Source organism: Myxocyprinus asiaticus, chromosome 12 (genome assembly GCF_019703515.2).
Source record: "Myxocyprinus asiaticus isolate MX2 ecotype Aquarium Trade chromosome 12, UBuf_Myxa_2, whole genome shotgun sequence".
Classification (NCBI taxonomy): domain Eukaryota; kingdom Metazoa; phylum Chordata; class Actinopteri; order Cypriniformes; family Catostomidae; genus Myxocyprinus; species Myxocyprinus asiaticus.
Window position 1 is genome coordinate 16,713,255 of NC_059355.1, and position 13,541 is coordinate 16,726,795.

The 13,541-nt window shown below is 41.0% G+C and overlaps 1 protein-coding gene across 3 annotated transcripts in view; it reads right to left on the reverse strand.

The window, feature by feature from the left end:
- The window catches only part of LOC127449059 (kynureninase-like), a 34,170-nt gene extending 22,249 nt beyond the window's left edge, over window positions 1–11,921 (reverse strand). For 2 of the 3 annotated variants that reach the window (XM_051712173.1, XM_051712172.1), the window contains exons 1-2: window positions 11,460–11,921; window positions 11,149–11,269 (exon numbers count right to left, since the gene is read on the reverse strand). In XM_051712173.1, coding sequence (XP_051568133.1) covers window positions 11,149–11,269; window positions 11,460–11,613 — 275 coding nt within the window. In that variant the 5' untranslated portion in view covers window positions 11,614–11,921. The remainder of the gene's footprint in view (window positions 1–11,148; window positions 11,270–11,459) is intronic. The other variant, XM_051712171.1, reaches the window with a different exon arrangement.
- Window positions 11,922–13,541: the final 1,620 nt, after the last annotated feature.

Sequence of the window (13,541 nt, forward strand, 5' to 3'; positions counted from 1 at the left end):
AACAACTTTCTCACTGTTGGTCTGAGGATCCTCTGTGTGTGTCCGGGAGCCAGTGGGTCTGTCCAAGGACAAATTATTTGTCCCCTTTGACCATGTTAAAATATCTAAGACTTGCAAGTGGGTGCAGTAGCAATTAAGTTCACTTATGATATGACGGTGGTAGATCTAATCACTGACAATGATGAAACAGCCTACAGCGAGGAGGTGCACACTCTGACATGCTGTCACCACCAACATACTAAATGTCCATTTCCAATTTATTGTATAAGTGTATTAACCCTAAGTCCACCAACGTACTAAATGTCCATTTTAAATTTTTTTGTATTGGTCTATTGTGTCCACCAACATATTAAATGTCCATTTTTAATTTATTGTATTGGTCTATTGTGTCCACCAACATACTAAATGTCCATTTCCAATTTATTGTATTGGTGTATTAACCCTAAGTCCACCAACATACTAAATGTCCATTTCCAATTTATTTTATAGGTGTATTAACCCTAGTCCACCAACATACTAAATGTCCATTTTCAATTTATTGTATTGGTTTATTACTCCTAAGTCCACCAACATACTAAATGTCCATTTCCAATTTATTGTATAGGTGTATTACCCCTAAGTCCACCAACATACTAAATGTCCATTTTCAATTTATTGTATAGGTCTATTACCCCTAAGTCCACCAACATACTAAATGTCCATTTCCAATTTATTGTATAGGTGTATTAACCCTGAGAATTTTTTTTTGTCTTTCTCCTCTCGAAATTCACACCAAAGATAGAGGAGAATGAGATGAGCACAGAAGTACCAGTTTCAACTTCCTAGCTAAATCCAGAGCTGAGATATGCTGATCCATGTACAATTTATCCAATTCAAAATTTTAGGTGGTTCGTGGACAGTACAATTTTGAGGTTTTGAAGGGTGTATGTTGTTCAGGGGGCAACATAGAGTCACCTAAATGTGATTTTGAGTCAAATTTAATCCTGGAGTTATAAAAATGATGTCCAACAAACACCTATTTTAGCCCATTAGATAGATTGTAAGTGGGACGGCCCACAGGCAATTTATTTGCATTGCCTTAAATAGTCACTTGGTGCACATCTGTTTTTAATGTGTGGGATAGATTAATTCACTGAATATCACATTTAGGTGACTGTATAACACCCCCTGAACAGCATATACCCTTCAACACCTCACAATTCAACTGTCCACAAACCACCTACAATTTTGAATAGGATAAATTGTAAGTTGGATCTGCATATCTCAGCTCTGGAATTAACTAGGAAGTTGAAATTGGTACTCTTGTGCTCTTCTCAGTCTCCGCTCTCTATGGTGTGAATTTTGAGAGAATCAGAGAAAGTCAAACAATTTCATGCAAAAAATTGAAACTGTCTGTGATTTTGTGCTAAAACATGCACTTTTTAGCACTTTTGCACAGTGCAATTCTCAACATGTCAACTATGTATGTATGTATGTATGTATGTATGTATCTATCTATCTATCTACCGGTCTGCCCTTTTGTTTTTTTTCAACGAACCATGTATTTACATCCATTAAATAAGCTGCAGATGGGACCTTCCTTTTGGACTTAGAAATCTTTTGAGGAAAATTGCCACACTTTTTATTTATATGACTTTATTATCATTATTATTGCATGTACAGGTGCATCTCAATAAATTCTTGAATCGATTTTGCTTGACAATCATAAGGCTGCAGTTCTCTCGGTTGGTTGTGCATCTTTTTCTTCCACACTTTTTCCTTCCACTCAACTTTCTCTTAACATGCTTGGATACAGCACTCTGTGAACAGCCAGCTTCTTTGGCAATGAATGTTTGTGGCTTACCCTCCTTGTGAAGGGTGTCAATGACTGTCTTCTGGACAACTGTCAGATCAGCAGTCTTCCCCATGATTGTGTAGCCTAGTGAACCAAACTGAGAGACCATTTTGAAGGCTCAGGAAATCTTTGCAGGTGTTTTGAGTTGATTAGCTGATTGGCATGTCACCATATTCTAATTTTTTGAGATAGTGAATTGGTGGGTTTTTGTTAAATGTGAGCCAAAATCATCACAATTAAAAGAACCAAAGACTTAAACTACTTCAGTCTGTGTGCATTGAATTTATTTAATACACGAGTTTCACAATTTGAGTTGAATTACTGAAATAAATGAACTTTTCCACGACATTCTAATTTATTGAGATGCACCTGTATGTAACTTACAACTCTTTAAAATGTATAATTAGCTAAAAAAATCCTGTCCACGAATCATGTATTTGCCACCATTAAAATAAATTGTACGCGGACACTTCCTACAAGACAGCAAAAAGACAAAAGTGCCCACGTGCAATTTATTTTAATGGTGGCAAATACATGGTTCATGGACAGTCATTTGTATGGCTTTTCTTGCTATTTGCATGTAATATTATCAATCAAACACCCTGTATAGCACTCAACATACTCAATGGAACCCATTTATGCAACTTACAACTTATAATACTATATTATTTGCATTAAAATGATTGTCCATGAACCATGTATTTGGCATCCATTAAATAAGCTGCAGATGGGACCTTCCTTTTGGACTTAGACATTTTTTTAGGAAAGTTTTTTTTTAATTTATATGACTTTATTAGCATTTATATTAAATATTATCAATAAAACATCATGTATGACCCTCAGGACACTCCTATGAATGCATGTATGTAACTTACAACTCTTTAAAATGTATAATTAGCTAAACAATTACTGTCCACGAACAATGTGTTTGCCACCATTAAAATAAGTTGTACGTGGGCACTTCCTACAAGACTAAGCAAAAAGACAGAAGTGCCCATGTACAAATTATTTGCATTGCCTGAAATAGTCACTTGGTGGACATCTGTTTTTAATGTGTGGGATAGATTCATTCACTGAATATCATATTTAGGTGACTGTATGACACCCCCTGAACAATATACACCCTTCAAAACCTCAAAATTCGACTGTCCACGAACCATTTTGAATGGGATAAATTGATTCTCTCAAACAGGCCTCTTACACTCAAAGCTTGACAGAGCCTCTTGAATTAGATTAGAGGCAACTAGGGTTAGGGTTGGGATCTACACTCAGGAAGGTTCTAGAGACCCCAACTTTTGGGGCCCGATTCGGGGGACCCTGACAGTTGAGGATCTCAAATTCAGGTCCTGTTGCCTTCGGAACCCCCCTTTCTAGACATCCCACTTGCCCATTAAACCAATGCAATTCCATTGGTGTTTCGTGGTGTTGGGCCTCATGTATTCAGATAGATGACTTTCAACCGAACACTCTATCGGATCCGAAGGAGACCGCTGAGCAATCCGCATCTTCATCTGTTTGCCTGCAGAAGTGAAGAGATTAAAGATTTCTCTTCCATCTTCAATCAAGTCGACATTTCTGAAGTTCTCCGCCAGCCCGCCAAGAATCAACAGCCGTGCCCACCAACAGAGCGAGGAAACGGCCTCCCGTTATCACACAAGCCTCAAGGAACCGGGTCAGAGTTAAAGGACAGAGGGACAAACATTCTACCTGTGTCCTCATGCGATTCAAGTAAGAGGTTTACGTCTGGGCAGAGATAGAATATTATAGTGCGTTATTCTTATGTTTCAAGGTTTTTTTGCTTGTACAGTTTACAGACTGCCATGTCCGCTCATTATTAATACTCAGGGTATTAATTATCACAAATTTGTTTTGCTGTATTGTGGTTCAACCAAATTGGACTGTTGTGCATTTTCGCCATCGCGGGTGAAACCGGCAAACTGAGTTATCCATTAAAGAGTCAAAGAACGCGGGACTTTTACGAGCCGTCCACCTCGTCTTTGAACGATAAATTAACAGCTGCTTTCTCTCCCACGATCGCAAAATCGGCTTTAGGGCCGTCACTTTATTCTCTCTCTCTCTCTAATACTAACCACACACACACACACACACACATTGTCACAAACACACCTTATGTGTTATAGGATTATTTTAGTTTCCATATCTAATCATATCACTGTATAGTTTGTAGTTGTAAGTCGGAAGTTTATTGACTGCATTGTATTAATTATTAATTGATATTACTGCATAAATAAACTTTGTTTATATTACAAAGAGAAGTGTTTTGGTTTGTTTTGCATATGCCTGTGTCATGCTGACGTGATGTCAATGCTCGGATTCAAGCCTTCATTCATTGTTTTTTTCCCGAAAATCGATATTCTTCGGATGTCGATTTTCCTAAGAAAACAATCTAATATTGAGACTGTTTTACTATCTGGTTATTAGTCCCTGATTCCAGGGTGGTGCCCCGTCAATGTTAATCCTTATTAATATTCTATTGATTTTTGATAATTGATAATTATCTTTGATGATTGTTGAATTTGAATGATCAATAAGCTAGTGTTAATTTTAATTAATGTTTCATTGATGTTAACAATTAACGATTATCTTTGATAATTGTTGATTTAAAGGATTAAAAAAGCTAACATTGAGTTTGGGAAGTACTTTAAAAAAAATCAAGAAAAATATTATAGAAAAATAACTGTCACTTTTCATTCACAAGTCAGCCAATTAAGCACTTAACGAAGTCATTCAGACTTCAAACTTTGCACACTTACTAAGGGGCCCCTGAGAAGCTATAGATTTCAAATTGGAGTCATTGGGAGCTTTCTGAGGGGTGTCGATGAAACACCTATAGAAATGAATGGAATAAATTGCCTGTGGGATGTGCCCTGGCAGTGTGCCCAGAGGTCCCAGAGACCCCAAATTTCACATAGTGACTCCTCGTGGGCCTCCTGAAGACATACTGAGAGTGCTAACGATTTCGGTGATGTTTTGGTCGAACGTCAGAAAACACCTTTAAAGGACTCTGGGCAGGCACAGCGGGCCCCCGCAGTGTGCCCCATGAGGAAATGGATAAAAAAAAGGTAAAAAAAATAATTTGTGTCAGGAACGCCTAAAAACACACTTAGAGGGGGCATGTGGGATGCCTGGGTGCTGCCCGGCACAAATTAGGGCGATGTATGGCATCAGGGGGCACACTGGGGGCAAAGGCATGCCAAAGTGGTATTTAGTGGGTAAGGGGACAAATAGTGGTTCTGTGGACAGAAGAAAGACTATGAGTAAAATTAGTGGGTAAGGGGGACACATGAAGTGAGTTCGTGGACAAGAGGAAGACTATGATGAAGACTAGTGGGTAAGGGGGACACAGGAAGTGAGTTCGTGGACAAGAGGAAGGACTATTGGTAAGGTGGACAAAAAGCTCTGTGACTCTGTTTACATTACTAAATGCCCCGTGGGCAGTAGGTGGCTCATGGGCACTCCCCAAAGTGACCATGACAACTCGAGAGCACCCCTAGAGGTGTCCATATGGTGAGGTAAGGAGGAAAATGAAACTTACCCCAAAGTAATGGCAAAGTGACAGATGGCCACCAAGCTAGTGGCCAAGTGGGTGTCCATGTAAGGGGTACGATCCATCACCCCAATTATGGGTCCAATGGCAATTTAAATGAATGGGGCTCCATCCCTCGAACCACCTAACTTCCCTTGCTACAGGCAAGGCTCCGGGGCCAGATGGTTTTGCCGCTGAATTTTTTAGATCTTATGCTACAGAACTGGCTCCACTTTGTTAGAAGTTTATACGGAATCATTAAAGAATGGAAAGCTTCTGCCAACCATGATACAAGCCTGGATCAGTCTGATTCTTAAAAAGGAAAAAGATCTAAGTGAGTGTAATAGTTACTGTCCAATTCTCTGATCCATTCTAGCTAATCGATTAAGTAAAGTTATGACATCTCTTATACATATAGATCAAGTGGGGTTTATTCTGGGTCGTAGCTCTTCTGATAACATTAGGCGTTTCATCAATATCATGTGGTCAGTGGCAAATGATCAGACTGCCATCTCACTTGACGCCGAAAAGGTGTTTGATATGGTAGGATGGGATTATGTTTTTAAGGTTTTGGAAATGTATGGGTTTGGGAGTACGTTTATTGGTTGGATCACGTTACTTTATAGACACCCTTTAGCAGCGGTACAAACAAATGGATTAATTTCAGATAATTTTACTCTGGATAGGGCACCCGGTAGGGTTGCCCTCTTTCCCCATTATTGTTCTGTCTTGCCCTGGAACTATTAGCAGCCGTGATAAGAAAGGAGGATGATTTTCCAGGGGTGGTGGCGGAAGGTGTGGCGCATAAGCTTCTGCTTTATGCAGATGATATTTTATTATTCGTCTCTGACCATACTAGATCTATGCCTTGCCTCCGCAGAATGATTAATTCCTTTTCCAAGTTCTCAGGATACAAAGTCAATTGGTCTAAATCCAAAGCTTTGGCTCTGACAGCGTATTGTCCAGTAATGGCCTTCCAGCTGGGCGCCTTCTAGTGGCCCAAACAGGGCATTAAGTATTTGGGTATTTTATTCCCAGCAACTTTGTCTGATTTAGTTAGAGTTAATTTTGACCTTTTAATAAAAAGGTTTTCGAGCGATGTGGACAGGTGGACTTCATTACATTTATCGATGATTGGGAAGGTTAATGTTATTAAAATGAACTGTATCCCAAAATTCAACTACCTGTTACAGTCACTCCCTATAGATGTCCCCCTCTCTTATTTCAAGCAATTTGAGAGCATAGCGAAGTCCTTCATTTGGAATGGTATGTGCCCCAGATTACATTTTAGTAAGCTGCGTAGGCCGATTGACAAAGGTGGGCTAGGCCTACCCAAGATTTTGTTTTATAATTATGCGTTCGGTCTCAGGCATTTGGATCATTGTTCGCTTCCACCTGAAAGAGCCCCTCCCTGTTTCTGTATTGAACAGGAAGTTCTTGCCCCTATTTTGCCATTGCAAAGCCTTTCTATCAATCTAACCAGAGAAGTTAAATCACACCCCAAGGTCATTTATTTATCTAAATGTTGCCTCGAGTTTATGGCTAAACCCCAAACTATACATTATTAAGTCCCCATTTTGTTGGTCAGAATGGATTGTGAGGGGGGTTAATACACTCGGTGACCTATATGAGAGTAGTTTGTTGAGATCCTTTGAAAATTTGGTTCAACATTTTGGGATCCCCAGATCTCAGTTTTTTAGGTATACACAGCTGTGCCACTTGCTCTGTACTATTTTTGGGAATAACATATACCCCCTAAAGCAGCAGATACTGTAGGAGAGGTGATTACTGCTTTTGGAAAAGGTCATGAGGCATCAGTGTATTACTCCTTGTTAATTCAGAGTCTGGGGGACAGAGCCTCAACCACTCTCAAGAGATTATGGGAGAAAGATTTTAACTTGGAATTGGAGGAGGGAGAATGGGCTAGGATTCTAAAAAAACATAAAAACTGCATCTAGAGACGCAAGGGTGCACCTTATACAATTTAAGATTTTATATAGGTTCTACTGGACCCCCTCTAAATTGTATAGGCTTTGTCTTAAAGACACACCCACCTGCTGGCGATGCCAATCAGAGGATGGATATATATAACCCATGTCTTTTGGGGGTGTGTTGAGATTCAGAAGTTTTGGTTAAAGGTTCAGAGTCTGGTGTGCGATGTGTTAGGCACTTGGGTATCATTTCACCCCAGACTCTGTATACTGGGCGATGGGGTGGTCATCGACATTGAAAGTAGACAAATAAAGAGTTGGGTCTTAACCAGTGTCATGATAGCCAGGCAGATCGTTTTAAGGGGCTGGAGGTTGGCTGGAGCACCCTCTTTTCAGGAGTGGTGCTCGGAGATGGGAAGGGTGGTGGCCTTTGGGGAAGGGGCATTTAGAAGAATGGGGAGGTACAACATGTTCATGGAGAAATGGGGCAGGTATATGTCATTTATGGATATGTGATTATTATTATTCTTTTTTTATTATTTGTTTATTTATCAATTTATTTTTTGTGCGTGTGTGTGTCTATATCATTTGAGACCACTGTGATGTTGTTGCAGTCAGGGTGGGATTGGGAGGGGAGGGGTAATAGTGGGGGTTAAGATTGATTCTGTGTATATATGTTTGTTTTACGGTGTTCATATATGTGAATCAATAAAAAATTGTTAATCTGAAAGCTCCTTCAAAGTGTATAAGAAGCTTTCAAAATATTTTTTTGCAGTCTTTTTGCAATGACACTGTTAGCTGCTACCAGGTTATCATGGTTTTATTATAGTAATAATACCTGTTGTAATTGTAACAGGAAAAAAAATGCAAGGTGCTTTTATAAAAACCTGTTATTTAATTATGTCACGGTCCTGTCACTGTCAGTCTGGATTTTTGTGTGGCAGGACCGTGACATAATTGTTCTGTGTCTGTCTTGAGTTTCGTCTTTCTGTGAGTGCAAGGCTTCGGTTGTGATTTCCCTGCCGTGCGCTCCTTGGTTGGTCTCATGTTTCGTGTTCGGAGCATAGTGTCTGGATCCTGACTTCCCTGTCTTGTTCGGTTCGGTTGGTGTTGAGATCTGGACATGCATGCTCCGTGTTTTGTCTCTTATTGGCATGAGTGCATTGCGCTTATGTCATCTTGGCGGCATGCACTCACATCAATCATTAATTGTCTGTCTTGCATGACCACGGATGCGCTTCGCGTTGTGCTCACGTTACGCTGCACGCCCGGGTCACGAGCTGTCTTCACGTTGTGCTGAGATTTGGTCACTACGGTCTGAGGTGTCGGGTTTGAGTATGGCCGAACTCTCACATAAGTGTCCTGTCTCGTTTTGTCACCTGTTGTGTGCATCGCGTGGTGTTTGCCTCACAATGAACACTCAGACTTTGTCTAGTGTGAGAATGCATGCCATTGCTTTGTTAGCGTTGCCGTGCATTTTCTCGTCTTATCTGTCGGTTGGCATGAGCGCATGTTGCCTGTTGTCTTAGCGATATGCGCTCCTGCCATTCGGGTGTCTGTGTCTTGTGAGAGCACATGGTTTTGTTTCTGTATTGCCACGTGTCTCTCAGTCTTGCGTCATACCCCGCCTCCTTGTTTTCCCATTATTAGTTCATTTGTTACACCTGCCCTGCCCATTAACCTGTTTGATTTCCTTCCCTATTTTAGTCTCCTTGTGTGTTTTTTCCAGTGCCAGTTTGTCTTGTTTCATGTCCATGTTGGTGTAGTTCGAGTCCCTGTTCCTAGTCGGTTCCGGTTGGTCCTGTACCCAGCTCATCTGCCCCAGCCCAACTTCAGTGGGCTCCAAGCCTGGATTGTGTTTTTCCCCTATGGGGTATTTTTTGTTTGGTTTTGTTTATTTTTTGTATAAATGAATAATTTTGTTTTTACTCTGCATTTGGGTCCTGTCTCTGATTGTGACAAATTATCCTAAGTGAAAATAATATTTGAATACAAACATGCAAATCTGTTGTAAACCATTTTACATTTTGTATATGGTCCTCCACCAGTTGGACGGCCTCCTCCAGCGATGCCGGGCTGTGGCACTGGACCCACTCCACCATTCCTTTCGGTAGTCAATGGATAAGCTGCTCTAGCCCCACGAGATCGATGACTCCCTTGGCGTCGCGGTCCTCAGCCAACAGCCACTTCCAGCAGCCACTTCCGACAGGCGTCCTGGAGCTGTTGAGTGAAGGCAAATGGGCGGCCGCGCCCATCCATCTTCATCGACTGGAAGAGTTGTTGGTATCGCTCAGGGCTGCGACCGACCCTCTGCAGGATGGTCTTCCTCAGATCATCATACACCAGGAGACTTGCTGCCAGTAGTTGTTGCGCCATGTGTTGAGTTTCCCCGGACAAAAATTGGATGAGTCTGGCCTCCCACTGAGCACGCAGCCAGCCCCAGATATCGGCCGACCTCTCGAACAGATCCAGGAAGGCCTCGGAATCATCTTCATGGGGGCTGCTGGGTTGCGTACAGGGCTTTCTGCTGGTGTAGTAGGCTCCAGATCACATGCCAGTCCTCTGCTTGAGCTTGGAGCACCTCCTGGAATCGGCGATCCTGGTCCTGGCATACCTCAAGCAGGGCCTGATGTTGCGCATGGTGCATACTGGCAAGGGACTTGATGACTTCCGCCAACTGCAAGGACTCCATGCCGGCGTATTTCCTCCAATACTCCCGGGTTTCGGCACCAGTGTAAATGTTCAAGGAAGGGAGGGAAAGGAGGACACAGGAAAATTGGGCTTCAACTCAAAGGTTTAACTTTTAATAAACAAACTCAAAGGGGCTTTTCAGCATAACACTCTTTAGCTAAACACACACAGTCACTTTCAGACGGGTAGCTCTCTCTCTCTCGTCTCTGGCGTGGTCCCTTTTTATCGCACTCCCCAGTGCTTACTGCAATCAGAAACGGGTGATAGACATTATAGTGCTCAGGTGTGTGCACCCTTACTGCTTTCTCTCTCTCCGGACAAACGCTCGACCATTCCGTCACCACCACAGAATGTTGAAGTACAAAGTATGAATTACCTTGTTATTTATGGTAAGTATATATGTGTGTGTGTGTGTGTGTGTGTGCAATTTAACAAGAAAATAAATATAAAATAAATTTCAATGGTAAAACAGTGTCAAAATTAATCTCCTTAATTAATCTCTCCTTAATTCCCTTAATTTTAATAAATCTCCTTCAAACTGTATAAGAAACTTTCAGAATCTTTTAGTCATTTTTATTTTATTTTTGCAATGACATTGTTGGCTTATACCAAATTATCTTAGTTTTACTATAGTAACAATCCCTGTAGTACACTGTAATGTTTTTAACAGGTTTTTAACAGGAAAAATGTAAAGTGCTTTCACAAACCTGTTATTTGGTTAACGCTAAGTGAAAACTGATATTATATTAAAACACAAAAAATATGTTATGTATGTAGAAGTACAAAGTATGAATTACTTTATAATTTACGGTGGAAAGTGCATATTTTACTTAACAAAACAATAAACAGTATCCTTTTATAGTAAAATAATGTAAAAAAAAAAAAAAAAACAATTAGGCTTTAATATGTAAAAATATGAAAAATATAGAGCTACGTAAACTGCCTGAAACTCTGTCAATGTGTTTATTACAGTGAATTTCTGGCAAACGTTTCTTCTTTCAGTGTAACTATTGTATTTATGCAGAAATTATGGTTAACCTGGTATTTTTTTTATTTTTATTAAAGTTTCTGTAAAAAAGGGACCATTAGAATATCAAGCTGATTCAGTTAATATGAGTTGATAAATCTCATAAAAGATTACTTACATTTTGGCCCATTTCTCCAACTCCTCATCGATATATTTCTTAGCGCTTTTTGGCTGCAGACCGAGTGAATTCCCCACAAAATAAACACAATCTTCAGAGCCATCCACAAGAGACAAATCCGCTGAAAAACACCAGAGATATCAGGACAAATCTGAAGATAAACCACTCTGAGCAAATCATCCAACATCGTGATAAAATCTGTCATGTGACCATAAACTCTGATATTCGAACTCATTCAGTGACAGTGGTGAAAACTCTGTCTGCTCTGCTCATAAAATCATAATTTATAGGTGTATTATGCATGGACTCACACGGAGGTAGGTCAGATATTTTGGGGATGATGAACTCCTGTCGCAGGTGGCTCAGATCATCATGTTGGTCCAGATGTTCTGCAACACTTCGTGATGTGGGACGGCAGCTCAACTCCTGTGAGACTCTCATGATCATCTCCTGTAGACTCTCCATGATCAACAATCTCAAATACAGATGACACCTGTTTCGAATTAACCAAAAGCTGATCAACTGGCAATAATATTTCCTCTTCTATTCGAGATGTAGGGCCACTTAGACACATTTAAACAGAAACTCAGCTCAGATGTCTCTTCAAACACTCAGGTTGACACACTTTCACTTTACCCTTTAACCCCATGAATAAATATCTCAAACTCGAGCTAATCATTTCTAGAGACGGTGATCGTGTGCTACAGCAGAAATGTCATCATTTATCATGTAGTCTCTCAGGAAGCTTCATACAGTATGAACAGAGGAAACACACATTTCCTGTTAACACATTTACAACAACTGTAATGTGATAATTCACTGCAGGTCACATGATTAAAGTGTCAGACTGTTCCTCTACACACAGTCACTTTTCCTTTCAGTGTAATCACCACCAAAACCCTGTCAGTTTCAAAATCCTGCAAAGCCTGCTTAAGATAGCATATCCAACAGCTAGAAATTCTAAAATACTGCATGTTTATCTATGTGGTAGATAGCTACCTAATCATGAAATACAAATACTACTGTTATTTAAAATATAACCAAACAAGGTCACAATAAATTAAGTAAATGCAGATATCACGTTGGAGGAGATAAAAAGGTCAATATCTCAGTTTCTAAATAGTAAGGCCCCAGGACCAGATGGGTCCTGTGTGTGTATATATATATATATATATATATATATATATATATATATATATATATATATATATATATATATATATACAGAATGTACATATACTGTATATAAGTTCATTATATATATATATATATATATATATATATATATATATATATATGTACATATGTAATAAGGTTCATTCGTTCAGGAGGGAAAGGAGGAAGCGGGAGGCAATGGATCCAACTCAAAAGGGTATTTTATTTTTACAATAGAAAATGTCACATTTGACACTGCGGGCAGCACAGACACATACACACACATGCAGGCTCAGCTCTCTTCTCCTCTCTGGGGTTTTGGGCAGCCTTTTACCTCCCTGCCTCTCACTGTAAACAGAAATCACAATTAGCAGCAATTCACCTCAGGTGAAAACCCTTACCACTTCCTCTCTCCCCAGAGAGGTGAGGGCCACGCCCTCACCTCCACATAAACCCACCGCCCGACTCCCACCGCCCGACTCAGGTTGAGGGAACAGTCCGGACTGCCCACTCCCCCCCCTTTTCTAGAGAGGAAGTCCATGACAGCCACCTGTGGACCACCTCGAACTTAAATGGCTGGAGTGCCAGATACCAACGGGTGATCCGGGCATTGGCATCCTTCATGCGGTGGAGCCATTGGAGCAGGGCATGGTCCGAACAAAGGGTGAATGCCCGTCCCGGCAAATAGTAGCAGAGAGTGAGGGCCGCCCTCTTGATGGCCAAGCACTCCTTCTCTATGGTGCTGTACTTTGTCTCTCTCATAGAGAGCTTCCGACTAATGAACAGCACTGGGTGCTACTCCCCCTCCACCACCTGGGACAGTACAGCACCCAGCCCCCTGTCTTATGTGTCCGTCTGCAAAACAAAAGGGAGAAAGAAGTTAGGGGAATGCAGAATGCAGAAGCTTTCCACCACAAAGTGCAGCTTTTACCTGTGTGAAAGCTTGTTGGCACAGCTTCGTCCACTGGACCGGTTCTGGAGCTCCCTTATTAGTGAGATCAGTCAGCGGGCTGGTGACGTCTGAATAATTAGGCACAAACCTTCGATAATAGCCAGCCCCAGGAACTGTCTTACCTCCTTTTTGGTCTGGGGTCTTGGGCATGTCGCAGTCACCACGGTTTTATCAATTTGGGGCCGCACTTGCCCATGACCCAAGTGGAACCCCAGATACCGTACCTCCACCCATCCAGTTGCGCACTTCTTCTGGTTTGCTGTGAGCCCCGCCCACTGCAGTGACT